Genomic DNA, 23157 nt, shown 5'->3' on the forward strand with positions numbered 1-23157 from the left:
TGGAAAAATGACACCAGATAGTTCTATACTACAGGAAAAAAACATGTTACTATAGTGGATAAACTAAAATTCAAAGCAATCAGTTAGTTCTCTGGCATTTCTCCTGGACTAAAAAAAAAAGAAATTTCCAAAGTAAATGAAGAGTGTGAGGTGACAATGCAGAACTGCAGTATAGGAGAAATTACACAAAAGATTCTTACAGGAATAATGGAAGAAGGACCCAAACTTAAGTGAAAACCAACTGAGGTCAAAAGTTGGAGAGACAACTTTCATGATTTTGGGCAGAAGCTGTAAGGAAAAGGTAAATAAAACTGGGCATGCCACTACACACTGATGCAATACTCCAGAATACTCTCTTGACTCCAACAGAAAAGTTGGATTAAGACGTATGGCTATATTTTATTCTCTTTCTACAGCCATATGTTTTCTTCATAATTTTTCAGAATCAATGAAATAGCTTCCTAATTTATCATGTTTACATAGTAGCATCAGTTAAGTGATACTCTAGCAGTTACATCTGTAAATACCTATTCTGTGCACAACTATTTCAAAATAAACTCAGCCAAGACAGAGAAGATGCTCTGAGAACAAGTAAAACGATCTCTCACATTTTCAGAGAACTCAAGTACAGTTCATCTATTGTTTCTTGATAGGGAATCTAGAAGAGGGGAGAGAAGGAGGAGAATTAACATATGTTGTTTAAGGGCCTGACATGATCCTTCCCACATGTCCATGCAAAGACACACACTCACTTTCATGCAGTCAGTATGTATGATGCATCAAAATCTATGGAGGACAACAAGAAATGACTTCATGTGAAACTGGTAGACATCAATAGATGTACAATGGAATTTCAGCTCCTCATGATTTGGTTATGCAGGTGTACTGCAGAAGGTATCTTTGATCAGCTATCAGGTTAGCTGTGAATATATTTCACAGAATCACAGAATCACAGAATTTTCTATTTCTCACATAGGAATACTTAGGTAGAAGATGCTCCCACATAAAAATTCTAAAGCTGTACACCTAAGTTTGGTTTTTGTTTTGTTTTATGGTCATGCACTTTTTGAAATTATCTAAGCTTGTCTCCTATATTGTTAGTACTCTGTCTTCATAATGGCAAAAAAAAAAAAAGAAAAAAAAAGAAAAATCAATGCGTTATTACCCTGTCAACCTACCCTTGCAAGAATTCTTTGAACATCAACGCCTAAGTAGGAAAAATGTATACATTAGCATCACTAAGCACACTACTTTTTTTTTCTTTTTTACCTTAATATAAAATAGGGATTAGATGCAAAAACTGATTTAGTGTAACAAGTAAGGGCTCACAGCAGAAGTGGAAAGATAAATCAGTAGGAAAGTGTCCTAAAGCAATACATTGCCAAATTTTACTATGCATGAGGTATAGAGTTAACACAAAGAAAAGGTTTCTAAAAATATGAATAGTGTGGTCCACTATGAACCAAATTTGAGGACGCTGCCCTCAGATGCATGCATATAGAAATGCAATTTAAACTACCCTTCCTACTTAAGCAGTCCAAAACACGTAATCCTGAAAGCTAAGTACATCATGGTTATTTACACGTATCAGGGATGCTGGAATCATACAGCTCTTATTACATGTACAAATGGAATCCACAACAGGGAGCAACTGTTTAGTCATCATTTCCCAATGTCTCAATTACACAAACTGGAATTGTTAAAAAGGCTCTGTGGAGTTCAATTTATATTTAGAAAAGTATATGCTTAGCTCTTGGGTTAGAAATAATTTTACAGCTGTTAAGAGAAGTTTCATTTGAACAATTGGTCAATACAAGGTTTAAGTAAATACTGTTGCTTACAGCTTCAGTAAGTTATGGGCAAATGACATTTACTTTGTAGGCTACATGAACTATATAACTGGTATAAATCGGTCTTTGAGAGCCAACAACTGCAATATCTCATCAGTTTACTTAGAACTGGGAACTGGAATTTCAATTACTGAACAAAATCTATTACCAATTCAAGTCACTTGGGTAAAAAAAACCCTTCTCTCTCCCTCCTGTTGTAGTTAATTCTCTCAAATTATTTTAGAAACATATTATCGAGAGGAATGAGTCAACTAACAGTTAAGTGTAGATAAAATAACCAAAACAATCACTGCATCTGCTAATATCACAGATAAAACTAAAAATCTCTAAAGTCTTTTTTTGTAGTTGTTTTTTTTTGTTTTTTTGTTTAAATCAGCTGCTTGGACACCTCACTTTAAAGGGTTAACTTTAGCAAGCCACCTTCTGAAAATAACAGCAAAAACGTCAAAAAAAAAAAGACTGTAAAGTTATCATATTTGGTCTTCAATATATAGCTGGAAAAAATATTTAATAAAGCTCCCATTAAGTAACTTTTAGTTTTATTTCATTTTTTAAGGTACTTGAACTTCACAAGGAAAATCAAAGAAACCCTGTTAAACAAGACACATTTGTATTGCACATAAACTATCAGTTGCATTGTCTGAGGCTACTGAATACATTCAACTTGACACTTCTTTGACATATGAATAAAACATTAGATGCCTGGAGATAAACAATAAATGCTACTGCAGAAATGGTCTCATATAAGATTATTGTGATGTCAACAAATACACCATTCTCAGATTCTGGTTTTTATTTTCCAGATATTCTATTTGTATTAGCTTTCTGCAATACATATTTAACAAAATACCTTGTACGTGAAGCATTTCCATGGCAAGAACATGGATATACTCCTGTAACGCTTAGGAAAGACTCAATACAACTTCAGTACTAAATGTAAGATTCACACTGAGAAATGGGAGAGAGGGGAGTACAACTGTCTTTATAGACACTACTTACCCGTGTGAAGGTACCCTCAAAACTGTGAATGTCCAGCTGTGGCTTCTGAGCGTAAACATAAGCATTGATTGAAAAGAGATCCTGTAAAACAGATTAATGTATTTACTAGTTTTTAAATTTAATCAACTATTTTAAAGAACCTTTTAATGGTAAAGATTTCAATTTATGACCCTTACCACTCCAAGTTAAATTCAATAAAGTTTTATCCAATAAACATGTGATTTTCAAGTATATCTTGATATAAAGAAAAGAGATCCAAAATGGTATTCTAAGTGTGTTGATATTTCACAAACGAAACTGTTTTATGAGTTAGAAATTTTATAAAATTTATTTTTTCTAAGAGCCTGTCTTAAAAATATTTTCTGTATATTTGTTGCTTTACAAATAAAGTGTTTTTTTTTTTTCTTTTTTAATTAAACCAGAAACAAAATACTTTTCTAGAGCAAAAAGCCAACTGAATACAAGGTCAAGCAATGAAATTGATTTAAATTCTCCTTAACGCTGATCACTCAGCATACACATGTGTAGACAACCCACGAAAAACTCCAGACACTTTAAGAAAGTGTTGATGGTTTGATGGAGCAAGTAAGAGATTTCAGCATAATTCTCATGTACGGTCACACAATAAAACTCTGGAGAAGATGCTCTACACCGATGCCCAGCCAGCATAAGAATCTCAACCTGTGATGAAATACAAGGGTGTCTATCTTCTCACTGCATGTAGTTCCTATTATTTGGGTTACCTACATCCTTTATTACTGAATTAATCTTGCAAAAGGCTAATCAGCCTTAAGATTCATTCTCTGAAGAGAAGATGCTATAATACCCTGTTCATGTAAGATAGAATGTGCTGTCTTCAAAAGCAGAATTAATTTTACAGCCTCTTTTATGGATGTGTAGACACACCTCGGCTCAAATATAGCTATTTTTAAAATCATGCCATTTTCTATTCATAATTTGAATATAACACCCCTCCCCAAATTTGAATAAAACTATTTGAACAATACAAAATTAAAGAAGCAATTGTCCACGTATGTGCCTTAAAATCTACATGCTTGTGTCTTTTTATTACTCTGATAAAATGACAATAGATTTCTGAATATAGATTTTCACTTTTCAAGGTATGAGTGAATCTTTTTTTTAATCTTGATAGTTTACATTTATCAAGCATGTTTGACTTAAGTTCAAAAATGTGTAGTTGTCTAAATCGTTAGTATGTATTTCAGTTTATATTCTGTAGACAAGAAATTTCTTACTTCATACCTTGAAAAAAAAATTTATTTAATGTATGTTATAAAAATGAATTAAATCTGAACATTAACTCTCACAAATTATATTTGTCTTTAAAATATTAGTCACTTATTGTAGTCTTTCACATTAAGTTTCATTCATTGCATCCTTGTTCTTCCAATCTACTTTCATCAGCTTCAAAAGAAATAATTCATATGAAACTAATACACATGGTGTCCTATATCTTCATCATTCACTTCTTTCCAATCTGTTATCACCTACAACTCAGCTAATCTGGGCTATTATGTGCTTTATTATGCAAAGAAAAATAAAGTCTCTCAGTAGTGGATAGTACAGCAGAAAACTAATACCACACACATACTCCTATACACAATAAAAACTGCTAGTGAAATGCGTCAACCAAGAACTTCTCTCTTTTCAAAGAATGACTTAGTGGGAAACAACATTAGAATAAAAAGAAGCAGAAATAACCACCCTTTTAAGTACGTTGGCATTTGTACAGTAATATTTTTTCCTGCTTTCCAGGCCTCATATAGGTACTTGCTTCTATTGCAATGTCCTCCCTTGTTAAATTTTAAATGTAAAAATTTCTACCACATTCCTTTCATAGCTTGTCTTTTTATGTTTTAGTTCTTCTGTTATTTCTGATTTAACACCTAGACTTTTCATGTTTTCCTTTTTTCTTTTTGAATTTCAGCTCAACCCCACATATCTTGATGAAGAACTGAAATCTGCAATTATTCTAGAAAGCCACAAACTAGAACCAGCTGAGTACTCCAAGGGTGCATGCTTTTTTGTTAAAGAAGTGGAAAAAAATTATAAAAATACTCTAGGAGAAAACTGAGGTGGTAGTTCATTGCTTTTTCATTCATGAGGGGTCGAAAGAAGTTATAGAAGAATATTACATACGCTCAGAAATTTTCTTAAGTGTTTTTTCATTACTGGGGGAAAGGGAAAAGGACATTTTTTTCAGTAGACCCATGTTCTGTACACCGAATGGATATCATTCTCAGGCCAGTAAAATAAAGAATCTGAAGTCTCTTAAGACAAGACCAAAGAATGATATGATTTATGGAAGACTGACATTTACATATGAATTACATTCTACAATAAAGGTAGGAGTACAAAGATGTTCCTTCATACAGTGTTGCTTTCCCAGTAGCGCATTTCTCATCTCAAAGTCTTGAAAGAAATCACAATGGTAGTTTAAAAAGGAGGCATCAAGATTTATACACAATGCTACATGTAAATAAAACTTCAGCTCACTGATCAAGCAAAATTTGCCTGGTTAGGCTGTGTCATTGCTTCTCCCTGTATAGCCTCTAAAAGAGATTTAGTTTATTTTAAAAAAGAGAACTACTTTTTATTAATGATTTAACTAACTAGGAGCTTGGTCTACATAAAATTCAGCTTTATCAAAGAATTATTTTCATATTATGAACACTGAACCACTGGTTCACTGAAGCCAGTTAGTACTACCAATACATTCAATGGAAATAGGATTGTACATCCAAAATTAGGATGCTTTTAGGAAACAGTGAGGGCAAATGACCTCAGATTTTTTTACTTAAGGAAAAAAAAATCACTTGAACCAGGGGATCGTTAACAATTCTAGATTAAAGAAACAACATGAAAGACCTAAATCTCAAGCAATAAAATGTTATTTTTATTAACTGTAGATGAGATTAAAAATAAAAAGACATGATGACATAATGTATTTCATTATCTGTAACTCAAAAATAATAATTCAAAAAAAAAAAAAAAAAAAAGCATTTTATCCTTTTTGCTGAAAGTCAGGAAATGACTTGATGGTACTATAATGAAAATGTTCTATTTTGCATTTCACAACAGTAATTTACAAATCATCCTAAAGTTATCAATAGCAGAAAAATCTCCTGTATTAGGTCAAGGGCAACATTTGTTCACCTTACTTAAAGATCATTAAAATACATTCTTAATCATAACATGTAGTTCATTACAAATAAAATTGCCTTTGGTTCAATAAAACTAATTAAATGTAAATGCTATTGTTTACTGCTGTATGGATCTTCTGATATAAATCAGCAAGTCAACATTTATTGAAAATTACAGTGACCTCATTGCTGTTAATAAATTTACTTGATCACATACGCTAGAGAAGAATGCCTCAGAATGTGCAGATTGCTAGAAAAACTGCCCCACCTATAACTATGAAATTGCAAGAAACCTAATCTAGGTGTCACAGTATTTGCAACTCAGCCACCATTAGATGACTTGTTGAAATTTTAATTCTCTGATCACATTAAGTGCTTTAGAAAGACAACAAAATCTGTACTGATCGCCTTGGTGGTGTCATCTGTTCTTTAAGAAAAGCTCTGATGGTCTGGAGGTTTATTTATTCTGGGTGTCACAGTGGGTAAGGTTACAATGCTGCTCTAACGGTGTGACTGACAGCTCATGCCAGCACAAGATACTCACCACCTTTATGTCCAGTAACTAAAGAAATCAAAATGTACAGCAAATATGGAGCATATATTTGCCAAATATATTACCAAATTGTTTAGTCTACTCTATTCTCAACTTGCACACGTTCTCTTAAATTACTAAAAATATATTTTAATATGCAAAAATAAACGTTAAGCCTCAGCTTTGAAAATACCCTACAAGCACATGGAAAGGACACTGTAATAGGAGTTAATATGGGAAGAGTCCCTGGAAATCAGGAAAACTACTACTATAATGAACAACTGCTACATTAGAATAGAAGGTTAGTTTGATCCTATTTGATCCACCGTAGCAGAGGGGATAGGGGACAGGAGAAAAAAGAACACAACACCAGCCCCTGAGACTCTGAGGGCAAACTGCCTCATCTCAGAGACAGCATCCCACACCACTCTGCACTTCTAAGCAGGTTCTATTTGTGATTAGAACCTGGTCAGTGATTTAGCAGTTATAAATTTCATCAGACTCATTTTTGAACCCGACCATACAAATATGGGCACTTACTCCAGTTCAAAGGCAGTATTGAATTCAAATGTTTCACTTATTTGAAATGGACAACACTAAAAGAACTTCAGGTTCTTCTTCTAATTCTTTGTAGCCATGGAACATACCGTGCTCTACCCATTTTCTTTAGTGTGTCTTTCAACTAATTCTGAATTTACCAAAAAACAGCATACACCTGTGACGTGAAACTCTGCATCAATCCTTACACAGAAAAAACCTGCACTTAGTTTGAGATCATCCGGAAAAAAAAAAAAAAAAACGAAGGAAGGGCCCTCAAGTGTCACATTGCCACAGCTATTTCACCAGCGGCCCAGCAGGTGGCAAGCAAGAATTATTGCACAGGAGAGCCATTCCCGTGGGGGGGTGTTGTTTGTTTTGATTGTATAAACATTTTGAAATGTATAAATTATCATGTGTACAATAAAACTTTAGTAGCCTAGTGGCTATGAAAGTGGCAATGCTGTTTGACAGAATTATACAGAACTGATAGAAACAGGTATTTATTGTATATAAGTGAATTGGCATTTGAGAAGGTTCATTTTTCAAAAAATTACTTAAACCAAAATACTTCTCATTAATGACCTGATTAAAAACAAAAACAAAACAAACAAACAAAAACCACACACACACAAAACAAACAAATAAAAAACCACTTACACAGGTGTTCCTTAACTGAAATGTCTTATTTTTATCATGTCATTTAGTTTTTGAGCAAATAGGACAATGCACTGCCCACCTTGTACAGCAAAATGTAAATGAACGGAGGACCACTTCTCTAACAGTTTCTTTTAGCAGAAGGATCATTGCCTGATTCTTCCAACTCTTTGTACAGAAAAAGAGAATCAAAGTTGATCCAAGACTGGAACACAAAGCTCAGTCCTTTGCTAGACTGCTCCAAAACCCAACAAGTTTCACCAACAGTACTTCTAAGGCTATCCAAAAGCACATGCCCCTGCTACACACTGCACAGATTAGCAAGATAATCACTGTAAAACAATGAATTTTCAAGTCAGGAACAGAAGTAAGCATACAAGTGTTTTATAAAGTAAAAGACATTTTCAAGTTTCCTGGAAAGCAACTTTTCTGCCTTTTTGTTTTTATTATTATTTTTTAAAGTTGTAAGAGTTTTCTGCAACAGAGGTGACTGCAGAAGCCTAGGGTGAAAATAAGACTACCTGAAATAGATTGTTCAAATTATCCTCATTTTTAACAAAGCTGCTTCAACTTTTCAACAATTTCTGCTCACTGCATTTTAATTTGACTTCAAAAAACGAATGTGTAAGGTGTATATATATAGTGATCTTTACACTTTTATGACTGCACTAGGAACTACAAAAAATAATGTTATTTTTTATATGAGTTTGAATTTCACTTTCTTAGATTTTTGTTCTAACCTCGTGAAGATGCTCATCCACACAGTTTCCTCAAAATGATAGATAGCTCAAGCAGTAAAGGCAGAAATGTCTTTGCAGGAATTAAAGAAATACTAACATGCTTCCCACAGGAATGGAAGAATCCTTCTGGGATATATGTTGGGCTCTACCTTCTGTGAAAGATATAGGATCCCCTAAAAAATATTTACATTTTTAGGCATTAGGGTTCCATTTCCCCAAAACAATACAGAGACAGATGGAACTTTAGAGTGAAGCACTGCAAGCGATCCAAGGCCAGCTAAAAAGCAGCCACTTCAAATAATTTCATTGAAGATAAAATCCCAAACATTCCCTATTACCTGGAGGTCAGAATTATAAGCCTAATGTAAAATCAATCTTCTCTGAAAATAATGTTTTGGGACACAATGTTATAGTGATGAGAGTGAGGGAACCACCAAGTGTCAAATGGTTTCTCATTTCCAGTAGAGAAATCGGGAGGTAGTCTGCATGACACTCTGTATGATGCTTTCTGCCAAGTAAACGGCTATGTGAATGTGGGAAAGTGTAAGGGCACATCAGCTGCTTGGTGGCTTCCACTTGCTGCTGCTAGATAGGGAAACTTTGTGTTAAGTGATAAACTGCATCTGATTATCTGAATTCAGATTGTCATCTACAGCTCATGAAAAGGGATCAGCAGGAGTTAACAGCAGCAGCAAACAGAAACAACTAAGGAAGGAATGGCTAATATATCGGACAGTTGACTTGTATGCTGTTCCCAAGTTGCATGAGTAATTTCTGTAATACATTTCCCCTCCCTCCCCTCCATGTCCCAAACCACCACCACTTGAAGCAGCCTTCACTTCTGCACAGATTTGAGGCTGCATGTCCTACCATTAAAATGCAAACTCCCCAACTTCAATCATTTCCAATTTATTTTCTGTAAACAGCTGCAAGACAAACATTTACTTGGGAGGAGCTGTTGACTCCATCAAGGGTAAAGAGGCCTTGCAGAGACATTTTTACAAATTAGAGGGCTGGACAGTCACCAACAATATGAAGCTTGACATTAGCAAGTGCCAGATACTGCACCTGTGATGGGGAAATCCTGAATATACAAACAGGCTGAGAGATAAGAAGCTAGAGAGCAGCCCTGTTACACCACAACAATTCTCTGTTGTACTAGTCTTCTTCTCTGCAGGAAGAGGTGCATTCAACAAGCACAGTAAGTGATACTTCCAAAATGAAGAAGAATTAAAGAATAGCTATATTGCACACAGTTATAAACTATCTGAAAAGCATTAAAAAAAAAAGTCAAAGATAGTATATTGACTCAATTTTAGATGAATGAATGCATCTGTGTCTCAAAAAGATATGAAGAAACATTTTTTTATGAATAAAACATGATTAAATGGTAAAAATGATTCAATGGACCAATGATTAAATGGCAAAAACTGAGACATTAGACAAATATTTTTTTTATTAGACAAAAAATTTTTTTATTTATTACAAATAATGAATTCAACTGCAGGTTATACAATACTAATTAAAATCAATTCCTGCATTAGAACTACCTTCTGACACCTGATCTGGCATCTCTGTCTGTCATGACCAACCTTCAGTTCCATCCCTCATTCCCAATCCTCTAGATACAAACCCATGTTTTTTTCCTCCTCCTGAAACCAGTAGCCAAACCACTATGAACACAGGAAGGAGCTCTATCTTTGGCTAACTTCAGTGTGGCAGCAACTCCATAATTCACAAATAGCTGCAAAAGTCCTGCTAAAATCTGGCAGATAATCCAACACTTATTTGCTCGATTAAGATGGCACATGCAAAGTCCTCTCAAGATACTCTTGTCTTTACACCCAAAGGACTTAGTGTCCAAACACCAGAAACTCTGTACAAGTAAGTTTCCACAAGCTTGTAACTTGAGTATGCTTTCAGAGGAAGTCTCTTGACAACAAGCCAACTCTCCTATAGAATAGCAAGCTTCTCCACTACATGGAACACAATTTAGCATCCCATTAAGAGATGTATTCTAAAAAATCTATAAGCATTTTTAGATGTCATTATTTTGAATATATATTTATATACACTCATTCTTATGTCCTTTTTAACAATTCTAGTTTTATCCAATTTACCTACACTTAAGACATGTATATGCACTCAAGAAAAAAAAAAACACTTGTAAACATTCAGACAAGTCATAGAAAACCCTCCTTGCATGTACTTCTACTTTTCACCTAGTTAGACCAGAAAGCATATTGACCACAAAAAGCACTTTACTGCCCAAGTGCAGACCACTTTTTCCAAGTTTAAAAAATCACAATATTAGTGATTAAAGCAATGGTTCCCAATGGTATCCTGCAAATGACTTGCACTTGCAGGATAACAACTGGATAAGAACCCTACTACTGGGATAAGCTTCTGCAGAGTATACACCTCTGAGCGTGGACCACAGTATGAACCACTAAGCAGAAAGATAAAAATCCAATTCTATCTCCATTTCTTTTCAGTGTAAAAGTAAGAATATTTGTACTACGAACTTCTTGTTCAGCATTCAGTGGAATACCTATGTCTTATTTATTGCAAAAAAACAAAACTGTGGTAACAGATATTTTCCAATTACATAGATACTTACAATAATTTTAACAGTCATATCTAAAAGGGATATAGATACACACGGAGGATATTTTTAAAGCGAACAGATAAAATGCTTACCCCCAAAGCTGGCAATCTTTGTGTGCAACTGACAGCAACCTTCAGTTTCCAGTCTGTTTCTCCATCAAGCTGGTCAGTTCGAATGAAACATGAACCTTGAAGTTAGAAAGATGTGAAACTATTTTTTAGTTATCCAAAATTCAGTTTGAGTTAAAAATTTGGAAGAATGAAAGCAAAGCAATTTAAAAATAGTTTAAAATAATTGCTGTGCATATAAATCAATTCATGCTTTAGAATCTGTATGCTGATTAAATGCTTTCTGCCAGGAAAATAGAACGTTTTTCCTGATAAAATTAACAATGTTCTTGTTTATGAACATGAGAAGAAAATCGTCTTTTACAGGTTTCTTAATGGTTTCTAAACAGGTTTTTGAATATCATCAGCAACAAATAGAACTTCACTGGTGGAAGTTGGAAAAGGTTTAATCTTTTTCCTTTTAGGATTTTGTTACTTGTGCAATTCCAAGACAATAGAGTAGGAAAACAACATCTGCAATTTTGTCTCATTGCTGCTATGACATATAACAAACTTCCATTACTTATATTCTCCTAGATTCACTGAAACTTCTCCCTCTCTTTACATCCTTAATGTGGATACCATTCAAAAACAGTTAGGGCACTAATTTATTCTACTTAAAGGAAGTAGTTTTTAATCACCTGTAATTGTCAAGGATCCAAAACTAAAGAAACCTGTCAACACATGAACAGTAACTAAAATATGATGGATGCATAAGATACAGACTGATACATAGTAAAGAGAATCAGTATGCTTTACAGACAGAAGACTAGTTGTCTTCTAGAAGACCAGAAGAAAGAAAAAAATTAAGCGCAGTGCAACAAGACCTCTCCATCACTATGTAACATCCCATATAATTAGTTAGATGGTATCACCATGTATGGACTATTACACAGGTTACTAATGTAAGACTCAAAAAAGCCTGCCACATGAACACAGCAAACCTATTTAAAAAAATTACAGACTTCCAATTGTTTTGAAGCCTTTTTAAAGGAAAAATAAAATAGCAATACTCCTCACAGTCGCTACACTAGAGAATGCTTAAACATTTATCAACTAATAATTACAGCTTCTAGTAGAAGCTCAAGAAGTATTTGGACAGTTCTCTCAGACATATCATTTGATTTTGCGATGGTCCTTTGTGAAGCCAGGAGTTGGACTTGATGATCCTTGTGGGTCTCTTCCAACTTGGAATATCCTATTACATTAAGGCTTAAAAAAATTATACACAAATTCATACTGTATACTATGGTTGTGAAACAAAGAGATTTTTCTAGGTATTTGTTATTTTTAAACAATGTGTATAGACATAAATGTGTATATACAAGTTATTCTTTATTTTAACCAATCCAATAAAAACTAACAAAGTAGTCTCATCACTAACAGTGATATGGTAGCAATTAAGCTAAAGGAAACACTGGCAAAGTTTATCCAGGTTTGAGTCTTCTCACAGAGACAGTGAGCTGATGCCTGTAAATCAGTGAATCTAATATGCAACGCATCAGAATATCTAATAGGCTATGTATCAGAAAGGGTGAGTGAACTATGCAACTATGAGTGAACATGAGAGAGATTCTTTTACAGGACATAGGGACGCCGATGCAAGTAAAATCTAATGGAATCCAATGTTTTATTCACCAGTGCCTATAAATTACGAAGTTCAATGAGATAACAGTCTGAAAAGACATGTTGGAGCAGGAAGCCATCTAAAATTATATCTGACTGGAAGGAAGCTTTTTTACACAACAGTCTTTTGAAAGAAGCTTACAAGTCTTCATGTGACAGCTGTATTTATATTAAGCACACAGTAAGTAAACAAATCTTTTAATACAAAAGACTCTTAGAGCACATACTTTAACATAACCAAGGCACTAAGATAGAAGCTGCAGAGCTGTACCTAAAATAAATTCTTGAAAAGCTGATTTAAAATTCAACTAGATTCTTTATGGATTTTTTTCTATAATAAAATACGGTAAAGCACTGAAGAATCCAATGACATACAATGCATTACAAGTAAAGGTGAAATATCTAGCAACACCTAGAAACACCAGTTTCACTGCACATTCTATCCATGGCATAGATCAGTTTACTTTCCATCATACTTTTCCTGTTCAAGACGTTTCATGGTTCTCTTTACCCTTCCTGTCAATGGTTGCTTTCTTCCATCAATTTCATTTAGAATTATACTATAGATCAATGCAGTTCAAGACCAGTGTGGCCCCTGTGAATGGTTGACTGCACATACATCCATTTAATAGAGCTCACACTATGACATGTATTGGCCAACCACATTTCCTCTCCACTTCAGCAGTTAATTTCATCAATAACTTATCTCATAGCCTGTTTCCCTTTTAACCAGAAAAGGGGGCTGCTTTCTGCCAAGTCAGCTTTCAATAATGATCACAACAGCAAAACCGAAACAATACAATCCTCTTCTCCACTTCAAATACTTCATCATAGCTAAATAAGTCATTTTAATTATATAATGAGATATTAAACTTGGCTTAACTAAGATATAAACACAGGAGACTAAACATATGACTAGAAACAACATATAAAAACAATTTCTAACTCTCACCAAGTTCCTGAACCTCTAAAGAACCAAGTATTTCTCACTTTATACTTCACCTTTCAACATATTCAAGTCAGCAGTACCTAAGACTTCTAAAATCAAACTCTTCTGGAAAAATAGCTGTCTTAACAACACCATTCGAAAATGCTTGACAGTGTACCTTTCCCCAACCCCCAAAATCACAAATTATTTTTTAAGTGTTTGGTTTATGTAGACTTTGACAATGTTTTGCACCAGTGTTAAGTCACTTGCATTTCTAACATGAATATGACTTACATGGAAAAAACAACTATACAAACACCAGAAATTGTGCTATTCTCTGTGTATTCAAGGATAATTTTTGAACCAGACAATTTCCAGTGTACAAATCATAGAAGTTTATGATATTGTGCATTTTTTTAAAGTTATGTGCTGCTTAAAGGGAAAGTCATGGATTTAAATGTTTAGCAATCAAGCATAGCTGACAACAGAAAAATGAAATTCCACACTGAACATAAGAAATTTCCAAGGACAGAAATACTTTTCATAAAGCCATATATATAGGAGAATCAGGAAATTAAAGTACTTTTAAAAGTGGGGGCACACAGATGCTCATTTCCCATAAACAGACAATCACACAAGATTAGCAGCCAAATTTGAACATAATGTGTTTGATTTATTTTTGTCTTTATAGAGAAAATTTTTGAGTGAAATGAATCAGAACTTAAAGTTTCATCTAAAGAAATTACACCCGGTTTGAAGAGCTAATCATTTATCTGAAGTAGTACAAACTTCATGTGAATACACTTGAATTACTATACTACTACCTAGTATTCATTTAGCATAATCAGCTGAAGACAGGCACAAATCAGTCTAGAGCATCTCCGTGCATGGTAAGCCCAAGTACAACTAGACTGTTTTTCTAAAACCATTTCAGCTGAAATCAGTGAAACTTGCATGCTTAGGTAAGTCCTAGGACTACAGTTCTCGTTCGGGTGTTCTAGCAAAAGTTCAGCTATTTATTGGAGGTCTGTCCTTACCCTAAGACCGTCCTGGAATAAAAGTACCTGCAGCACAAAGGACGAAAACATTTTAAGAACCTTAATTTAAGAATGTGTATTGGATTTACATGGCAAGGTTTGGATAGTGGGGGGTTGTAGGGGTAGTGGCCTCTGCAAGAAGAATCCAGAAGCTGTCCCATGTCAGAAAAGGGCCAGTTTCAGCTGGCTCCAAAGGGACCCACTGCTGGCCAGAGCCAAGGCATGAGCAACACTGTAAAAAAAGCTACTGCACAACAACAGCTGGGAGAGAGAGGAGAAGCAGCCCTGCAGCCCCCAAGGTCAGAGCTGCAGGAGGGCAGGAGGTGCTCCAGGCACGCAGAAGCAGTTCCCTTTAAGAATTACCCAAGAATTTCATTTTTTCTGCTGCTCCGCAAAGGGCAAAACTTTTCCAGTATAAGAAAATGGGGAGAAAGAAGTTCCCTTGCGGCCTGTGGAGAGGCCCCTGGTGGAGCAGGCTGTCCCCCTGCAGCCCACGGGTCCCACATGGAGCAGATCTCCACGCTGCAGCCCATGGAGGAGCCCCCGGTGGAGCAGGTGGATGTGGCCTGGAGGAGGCTGCAGTCCATGCAGGAGCAGGCCCCGGCCCGGAGCAACAGCCCGTGAAGAGGAGCCCATGCAGGAGCAGGGAGTCTGGGGGGAGCTGCCACCCACCCATGGGGGACCCGTGCTGGAGCAGTTTGCTCCTGGGGGATGGATGGACCCCGTGGTACAGACCCCTAGGGGAACAGATTTGAAGAGCTACTACAATTCTATGAACGTTATAATCTGTGACTAAGTGAAGTCTGTGCAACCAGAAGCAAAGAACTTCAACTTTTCCCTTAAAATAATCTTATTTTAATTTATTGCATAGCTTTTGACAACACACAATACATGGGTATCTGTTTTTTTTCAGTGAATTGACTGATCAAGGACCCATTTGCACAGTTTGAGTTCATTTACAAAAACAGATTTCTTTGAAGTCAACACAATATTTAAACACAACACTACTTAGATTCAAAACAAACATTAGCATTTGAAAGATTTTCTCCTAAAACTGAGAACCAAAGTTAAAAAGTAAGCATACCTTGAAACGTAGCCCCTTTTTCCCCAAAAGGCATTGTGTGCATTAATACTGAAGAAAAACAATGTTTCTTTCAGTATCTTTTACACTATGTTGAAATAGAGAAACAAAAGCTGATCTATGAACATACTAATTTATGGCCATCATGTATCTGGCTAAGATCTGACAAACAAAGCTCAGTATAGAGTAAGTAGAAAGTGTGTTCATTCAGTGCGTTCTGGACTTAAGGTTTCATTCAGAACATACACGAGGCACATGTATAGGACTAATGTTTCTGTGAGCATCTTATACTTACATGTCCATCAATAACAGAATGACTCATTTGTGGTCTGCCTGCCTCTAGAAATCCTGAAGAAAAAGTACCCAAACAAAAATTGTGTTCAGAGAATGTTTGTCACTCTATTGTCTCAAACAAGCAAAAAAGTCTCCTACAACCTCACTCAAGAGAGGAAGAGGGAGAACGGGAAGGAAGGTTTCTTAATGACGTAAGAAATATGTATTTTAAGCTTCCTTGTATATAATACTATTATCATCAGTTAGCTGTATCTCCTATTTGTTATACTACCAAATGATTATTCATATTTAGTTTCTTACACATGGTTATATTTAATTTCCTGAAATTATCATAATATACGTAAATTTGTGCTTACCATCAAGAACTTAAAATTATATTTTTATATACACCCGTCAGAGAATTAATTACAGTTTTTAACACAGGCTTCTGAAAACAAGTTATTACCAGCAATGTTATATTTTTTCTTAACGTATTCTAGTTAATTGTAATTGGTTTGTTTTTAATTACATCATTTGAAATAGTTTTTTTTTTTTTTTTTTTTTATGTATTAACTAAATTAATCACTATTTTGTTTCATTTGGAGATCTTGTTTCTGAAAAGCAAATGGATAGACTTGTTTTGCTTAAAACAACTACTTCACTAATCAGCCTGTTTGCCAAGTGGTTTGTAAAGAAATGCAGTTAAAATAAGAACTCTAGAATAATATTGACAGACAAAAAGCAACCTACTTTGCAAAAGGAGAATAATGTAAATTATTTTATAAAAAGTTGCAGTACCTGATTTTCATGGAAGGCTATATAATGAAGAAAAAATAAACCAAATGATTGGAATTACATCAAGATTTAATATTTGCTATGACTGTGGAAAGAAAGTAACAACAACCCTAGAAAAGTTGCTTTAGTTTGGTACAGAAACAAAACTGTGTCTCATTTGTAGCATCTCCTTGTATTATACTGTTCTTTCAAGATTTTTTTTTTTATTTTTTTTGGTAAAGGCTCTTTAATACCAGTGCAACACAATTTCTCATGATAGCCTAATAATGTCCTAAAATAATCAGATAGAAGCACAATATTATACCACTTATACACTGGTGTTCTTAGGGAATAATGCTGTTGAAAAATCCAAGACTGGATAATTGAATCCAAATACCTCAAATGCATGCATCAAGTCATGGAGAGTCCCTGCAATTTAAATTCTGAGAATAGCAATGAAAAATTCAGATAGGCTGGCAAAATGAAAAGACAGGTTACCTCTGCTTTGTCTACCAGTTTTGTTTCTACAAAGAGAAGTCAGGAAAGTATGATAATACTTAAAACACCTGACTTCCAGGACTGGAAAGGTTTCTTGACTAATAGAAACATAAGAAGGGATACAAGGACCTGAAAAAGAATTTCCGAGTCATGAGATGAAACAGCAGAGAGGATTCTGAGTTTAGTGGAGAGGGACAAAAAAAAAAAAAAAAAAAAAAAGCTAAGGTATAACTTATTCTGACTTGCATTAAAAAAATGACAGTGAACAACATATCAGTAAAAAAAAATAATTAGTATTTCTGTCCTAGACTTCTTCTGCACTTGCTTGGAGCAACCTCTTACAGCAGATCTTGTCTTCTACACCTATTTATAAGCATTTTACTAGCATGATATATTTTCAAAAAAAGACTTCAATTTTTTAGATTTAACAAGTACATTCAAATCCTTTCCACATTGCCTCAGCAGGCAACACTCCCACAGTATTTGTTACAAACGTCGTTGTACACAGTAAAGAACAGTATATACGAAGTTAATCTGCAACACAGGAGTCCTGAAAACCTTACTTAAATTTCTCTTGGAGAACATTAAAGTTAAGGGCTTCTGCTTTTTTTTTTTTTTTTCCCTTCCCAAATATCAGCAGTATTAAGAAAGATTTGTGGGTAGGACTTAAGAGGACTTATAGGTAGAATTCATATATCGTTTAAGCCATTTTAATGTCATACTGTGATAAAGATGCATCAGATGGAAACAACTGTAACTTACTTGTATATAGCAGACATGCAGTCATATGCCTTCTTTATTTTTAAACAAGAATAAAGATCAAGTGCCCTGGCCTTGAAAAGGTGTTATTTTATCTGTTATTTATAAATTCAGGGCAAAATTCCACATCCCCTTACATTTATAGAATTTAAAAATAAGTATAGAATGTATACACTTAAATAGTCTCAAAAAAAAACAACCAAACAAACACCAAAACCAAAACAAAGTTACATTTATATTCTCTAACGTGTAGATAATAGAAATTCAAGACAGTTATTCACAAACACAGATAATACTAAACCACCACTATAGGTCTGGTTTCTTTCCAAAAGTCAAATCTAAATAAATAAAATTATGTCTGCCTTTTCGCTGAAGATCTGTATCCAATGAATTTTTTACAAATGAGAACAACAGCTACAACTAATGCCTTTCAAGGCTCAGCAAAACTGAATTATTAAATCTGTCTGCCTATATCCTATTACAGCCTACTTATGAATACTTGATTTTATTTTGTATAATTGACAACAGTTGTCAGGAAAGGAAGGTTTTAACAGCAATCAAATTAAGATCAACTGGTCTATATGTCACAGTGAAAAGCCTGCATCAAGTGTTGATGAATTAATTGATGGGTCACTGTGAAACAGGGGATGTGGAACTGTGGTGTCATGAATGGTTATATATTGTCTAGTGATGTTACAGTCTTCCTGCTTTAAGTCAAAAACAATGAAAGAGACAGCTTACTAGAATATGAACAAGAAAAATGGACTTTGCATACATAACACCAGATCATTTATGAACAACTTAATTTTTAAGTCATTTATATTACTTAAGTGACTATGTGCATGAAAATTTTAAACTGATGACAGGATGAGTAGCAGCACCAAGATGACACGTTAGACTACAGAGTTTCATTTACCACTACAACAGAAAGCTTTCATTTATGATACCTACTACAGAGGGGAAGAAAACACTAGAACAGCTGAAACATCCTAAATATTTAAGCTATAACTCCTTCCTTTAGGATGTGATTACAAAATGTAGGCATATTTATACAAGACCAATGAAATTAGTTTTAAAGCATTAATTTCTCTTAATACCAGTGACAGAACTGTGTGTACTTGAGATATTTGATCTGAATTAAGAAACTGATGAAGCAATTGATTAATTGGAATTTAAGCCATCAGTCACTGGATCCATCAACAGATTCATTTACATTCTAAACAATCAGCTGATGGTCTTATAGGATACTGTGTATTAATACACAGTCAATATGATACCACCAAGCTCATCACAGTTCCTTATTGACAAGCACACTTGCTTTTAATCCAAGCTTGATCCACAACATCTTTTTTTGGATTGCTGTATTGATTCAGTGTGCTTTAGTAATTTTTACTTTTATTAAAAACATTATGGAATTATCTTACATACAGCAAACAATGTCCCAAGTGGGAAAAAAAGCATCTACATTCACGTTCACATTCTCAAATTTTAATGCAACTGATTTAGATGACTAAGATATACATGTGGATACTCAAAAGCATTAATTAATTCACCCTTCCTTTTAAAAGGTTTTCATATACTACTTTGCTCCACTGTTTTTCTGATGTATACTAATAATCCCCTTTTGCAGAAACTCAGTGAACAGAAAATAAAGGTAATCTGTATTATTTGTACCTTTACCAGGAATGTGCAATTTTATATCTTGTAAAAAAAAAATTAAACAGTAATAAGTCTCAAACTCTGACATACAGAATGCTTATAAGGCTGAACAAGATCTTGCTTCACTTTCCAGATCAAAAAAAATCAAAGGAGGCCAGAATACCACTTCATAATCGTAGAAAAATCAGTACCATACTTGGCAGATATGCCAAGTATGGCTCTACTGACAGCTCTTATACAATCACAGGAATATTTTTCACTGACACCACTCCCTTTTTCTGCACTTGTTTTGTCTACTATTATAATTTTTTTTTTTTTTGACATTTAGAACCGGAGTAACTTATATGGGGATCTATCCCTATATCCAGAGAATTGAGAATATTTTCAGTTTTGCTCATTAATTTTTAAACCAATTTTGCTAGCACCATGAACATTAGTCATGCTTAAGTACGTATGTTAGAATTATGTTTCACATATAATTATGTTTTCACACTGCAAGGAACAATCATTACATTGCTGCCTATAATAACAGAAATGAAATTAGGATATTTTAACTAGCCCTTCTTGTATTTTTGTCTTAACTTCCAGCAGAAAAATTAATCAAGTAATTTTCTGATCCCAACGCAAAGCACACATTAACACTGATGCCATAAGCCTTATAAGGTTCAATGCATATATTAAGAATACTGAATAAACTAGTTTCCTAATTTCAGAGCTTTGACTGGACAGCAGTACTCTATCAACATTCCTAACACTTAACTACTTCTAAAGACTGATAATACAAAAATATATATATGTATATACATCTTAAAGGATATTTCTTTTACATTATTTAAGGTTCATTTTCTCTCCCAAGGAAAGCAGAGCTCACAAACAAAAAGATATGGAGAAAAGTGTATGGCCAAATATATAAGAATCCATTAAAAGTGCATTTAGTCTCCCAGATTTAGCAGAAGTAATCAGCTTGAAGTACACACCAGTACTAAATGAGGAGGAGCAAAAATAAAGCCTTAGTACCTCATCATACACAAACACATAAAAGTCAACGGTGATGCGGATAAAGCCATCAGATTACAACAGGCATACAAGCAAACAAACAACAACAGCAAAAAACTCTTATTACGAAAGATGATAACGTGCTTTACCAAACAGGAGCCTAGAAAGAAGCAACAAACCCACCCATGAAGATTGACCACTGGACTTCCCTACAGCAAGAAGCACACAACTCCCTTTTTTTTTTTTCCCCAGTTCCTTTTTGCTTGACAAAAGAAAGTTTGTAAAGCTACAAGGACATCTGCAATCAAAACTGTAACTGAAACAGTTAAACATGACCTAATTTGCATTTACCCTCCATACATACCAAGAGCAATGACAGTGTGGAAACATTGGCTTTAGCACTTGTATGGAGAGCCCTACTCACCTGTGTACTACTTGGAAAGCAGGCTCTCAGGGTCTCTACCACTGAAGAGATGCTAGACTTACACATGCTTCCATCCCAACTTCAGCCAACCACACCTCAAGCCCCATATGAAAATTAGAAACTGACTACATTTCCAAGTTATGCTTTCCTTATGAATACGTTAAGATTGGTATGAGGATCATTTCTAAATGTAGTGGAACTACTAAAATTACTGCAAGGTCATTCCTCATTACACCTAATAATCTGAACTTTACAGTTTATGCAGAAATTCCTTTTTCATAATACAGATAAGGATCACCAAGATATATTTTCCATTAATTTCAAAGAATCATCAAGATAATTTTAACAGGTTGCAGAGCAGAGCTTTCAGTGAAGAAGAGAAAAATATCTAAAAGAAAGTTTCAGTATTTTTATAAATTCATAATGCATGACATGATTCTTAAACAGATACTTCATGGAAATCATACAATAAACTGTTTCTAAGCAGGGAATTCTTGAACCAAACTTGTGAAAGTTGTAAGCATTAGTGAAAACAGTACTGCATGATGATGAAACAAACTACCTTCATCACATAGTATAAGCCTCCAATATTCCAAACTAAAGGAATACATTAAAAAAAGCTTGCTAAAAAATGACAAAATTCAGATAAATGTGCAATGATTTTCCAACTAGAGTTGCAAAGGTGTTTAAAGACAGACCTTTAAGAATTACTCAAGAGCATGCATGAATTTCATTTTTTCTGCTGCTCTGCAAAGGGCAAAACTTTTCTAGTATAAGAAAATGGGGAGAAAGAAGTTCCTCTGCGGCCTGTGGAGAGGCCCCTGGTGGAGCAGGCTGTCCCCCTGCAGCCCATGGGTCCCACATGGAGCAGATCTCCACGCTGCAGCCCATGGAGGAGCCCCCAGTGGAGCAGGTGGATGTGGCCTGGAGGAGGCTGCGGCCTATGGAGAGCCCCTGCAGGAGCGGGGGTCTGGGGGGAGCTGCAGCCCGTGGAGAGGAGCCCACACAGGAGCAGGGGTCTGGGGGGAGCTGCCGCCCACCCGTGGGGGACCCGTGCTGGAGCAGTTTGCTCCTGGGGGATGGATGAACCCCATGGTATGGAGCTGTGTGGGAGCAGTGCTTGAAGAGCTGCTGCCTGTAGGCAGCCCACACTTCAGGAAGGATGGCATCCCATGGGAGGAACCCCACAGGGAGCAGGGGTAGAGAGTGACCGTGAAGAAGCAGCGGAGATGAAATGCTGGGGACTGACCGCAGCCCCCGTTCCCGTTCCCCTGTGCCACTTGGCGGGAGGAGGTGGAAGAGGGTGGATGGGAGGGGGAGGAAGGTGGTTTTAGTTTGGTTTTTAGTTTCTTACTGCTCTAGCTTGTTAGTTATAGGTAATAAATTTCTCTAATCTCCCTACACCACGTTTGTTTTGCCTCTCACAATAATTATTAAGTGACCTCCCTGTCCTTATCTCAACCCTTGAGCCCTTTCCATCGCATTTTCTCCCCTTTTCCCTTTGAGGAGGGAGAGTGAGAGCGTGATTGTATTGGAGCTCAGCTGCCCACCTGATTAAAACCACCACAACCTCAAAGATGAACAAAGTGCTAAGCTAGTCTTCCTCTACTGTTCTACAAATGGACAACCTGGCATTAGAAGCCCATTTCCAACATGTTCATCTGGTCTTCACTTCATTCTCTGGTCCCTACCAAGAAGTAGGTTAAGAGGTCCATTGAATGGTAATGCACTGAAACCTCAGAAAAGTTACTGCACACACAGAGCTGCTGACAACATGCTGAGTCTGACTGGAACTTTACTACAGATCCCGAACTTAAAACATTCTTTTGTACTATTCATGTAGTGACTTTGAAAAAACAAAAACAAAAAACAACCAAAAAAACAAAAACAAAAAAAAAAAACCACACA

The 23157-nt window shown here is 35.3% G+C and overlaps 1 protein-coding gene across 4 annotated transcripts in view; it reads right to left on the reverse strand.

Moving 5' to 3' along the window:
* Positions 1 to 23157, reverse strand: part of ATP9B (ATPase phospholipid transporting 9B (putative)) — a 164771-nt gene that overhangs the window by 81349 nt on the left and 60265 nt on the right. For all 4 annotated transcript variants that reach the window (XM_084508982.1, XM_084508980.1, XM_084508979.1 and 1 more), the window contains 2 exons: positions 11180 to 11274; positions 2850 to 2930 (listed from right to left, as the gene is read on the reverse strand). In XM_084508982.1, coding sequence (XP_084365108.1) covers positions 2850 to 2930; positions 11180 to 11274 — 176 coding nt within the window. The remainder of the gene's footprint in view (positions 1 to 2849; positions 2931 to 11179; positions 11275 to 23157) is intronic.

Source organism: Aythya ferina (genome assembly GCF_964211825.1).
Source record: "Aythya ferina genome assembly, chromosome: 2".
Taxonomy (NCBI): domain Eukaryota; kingdom Metazoa; phylum Chordata; class Aves; order Anseriformes; family Anatidae; genus Aythya; species Aythya ferina.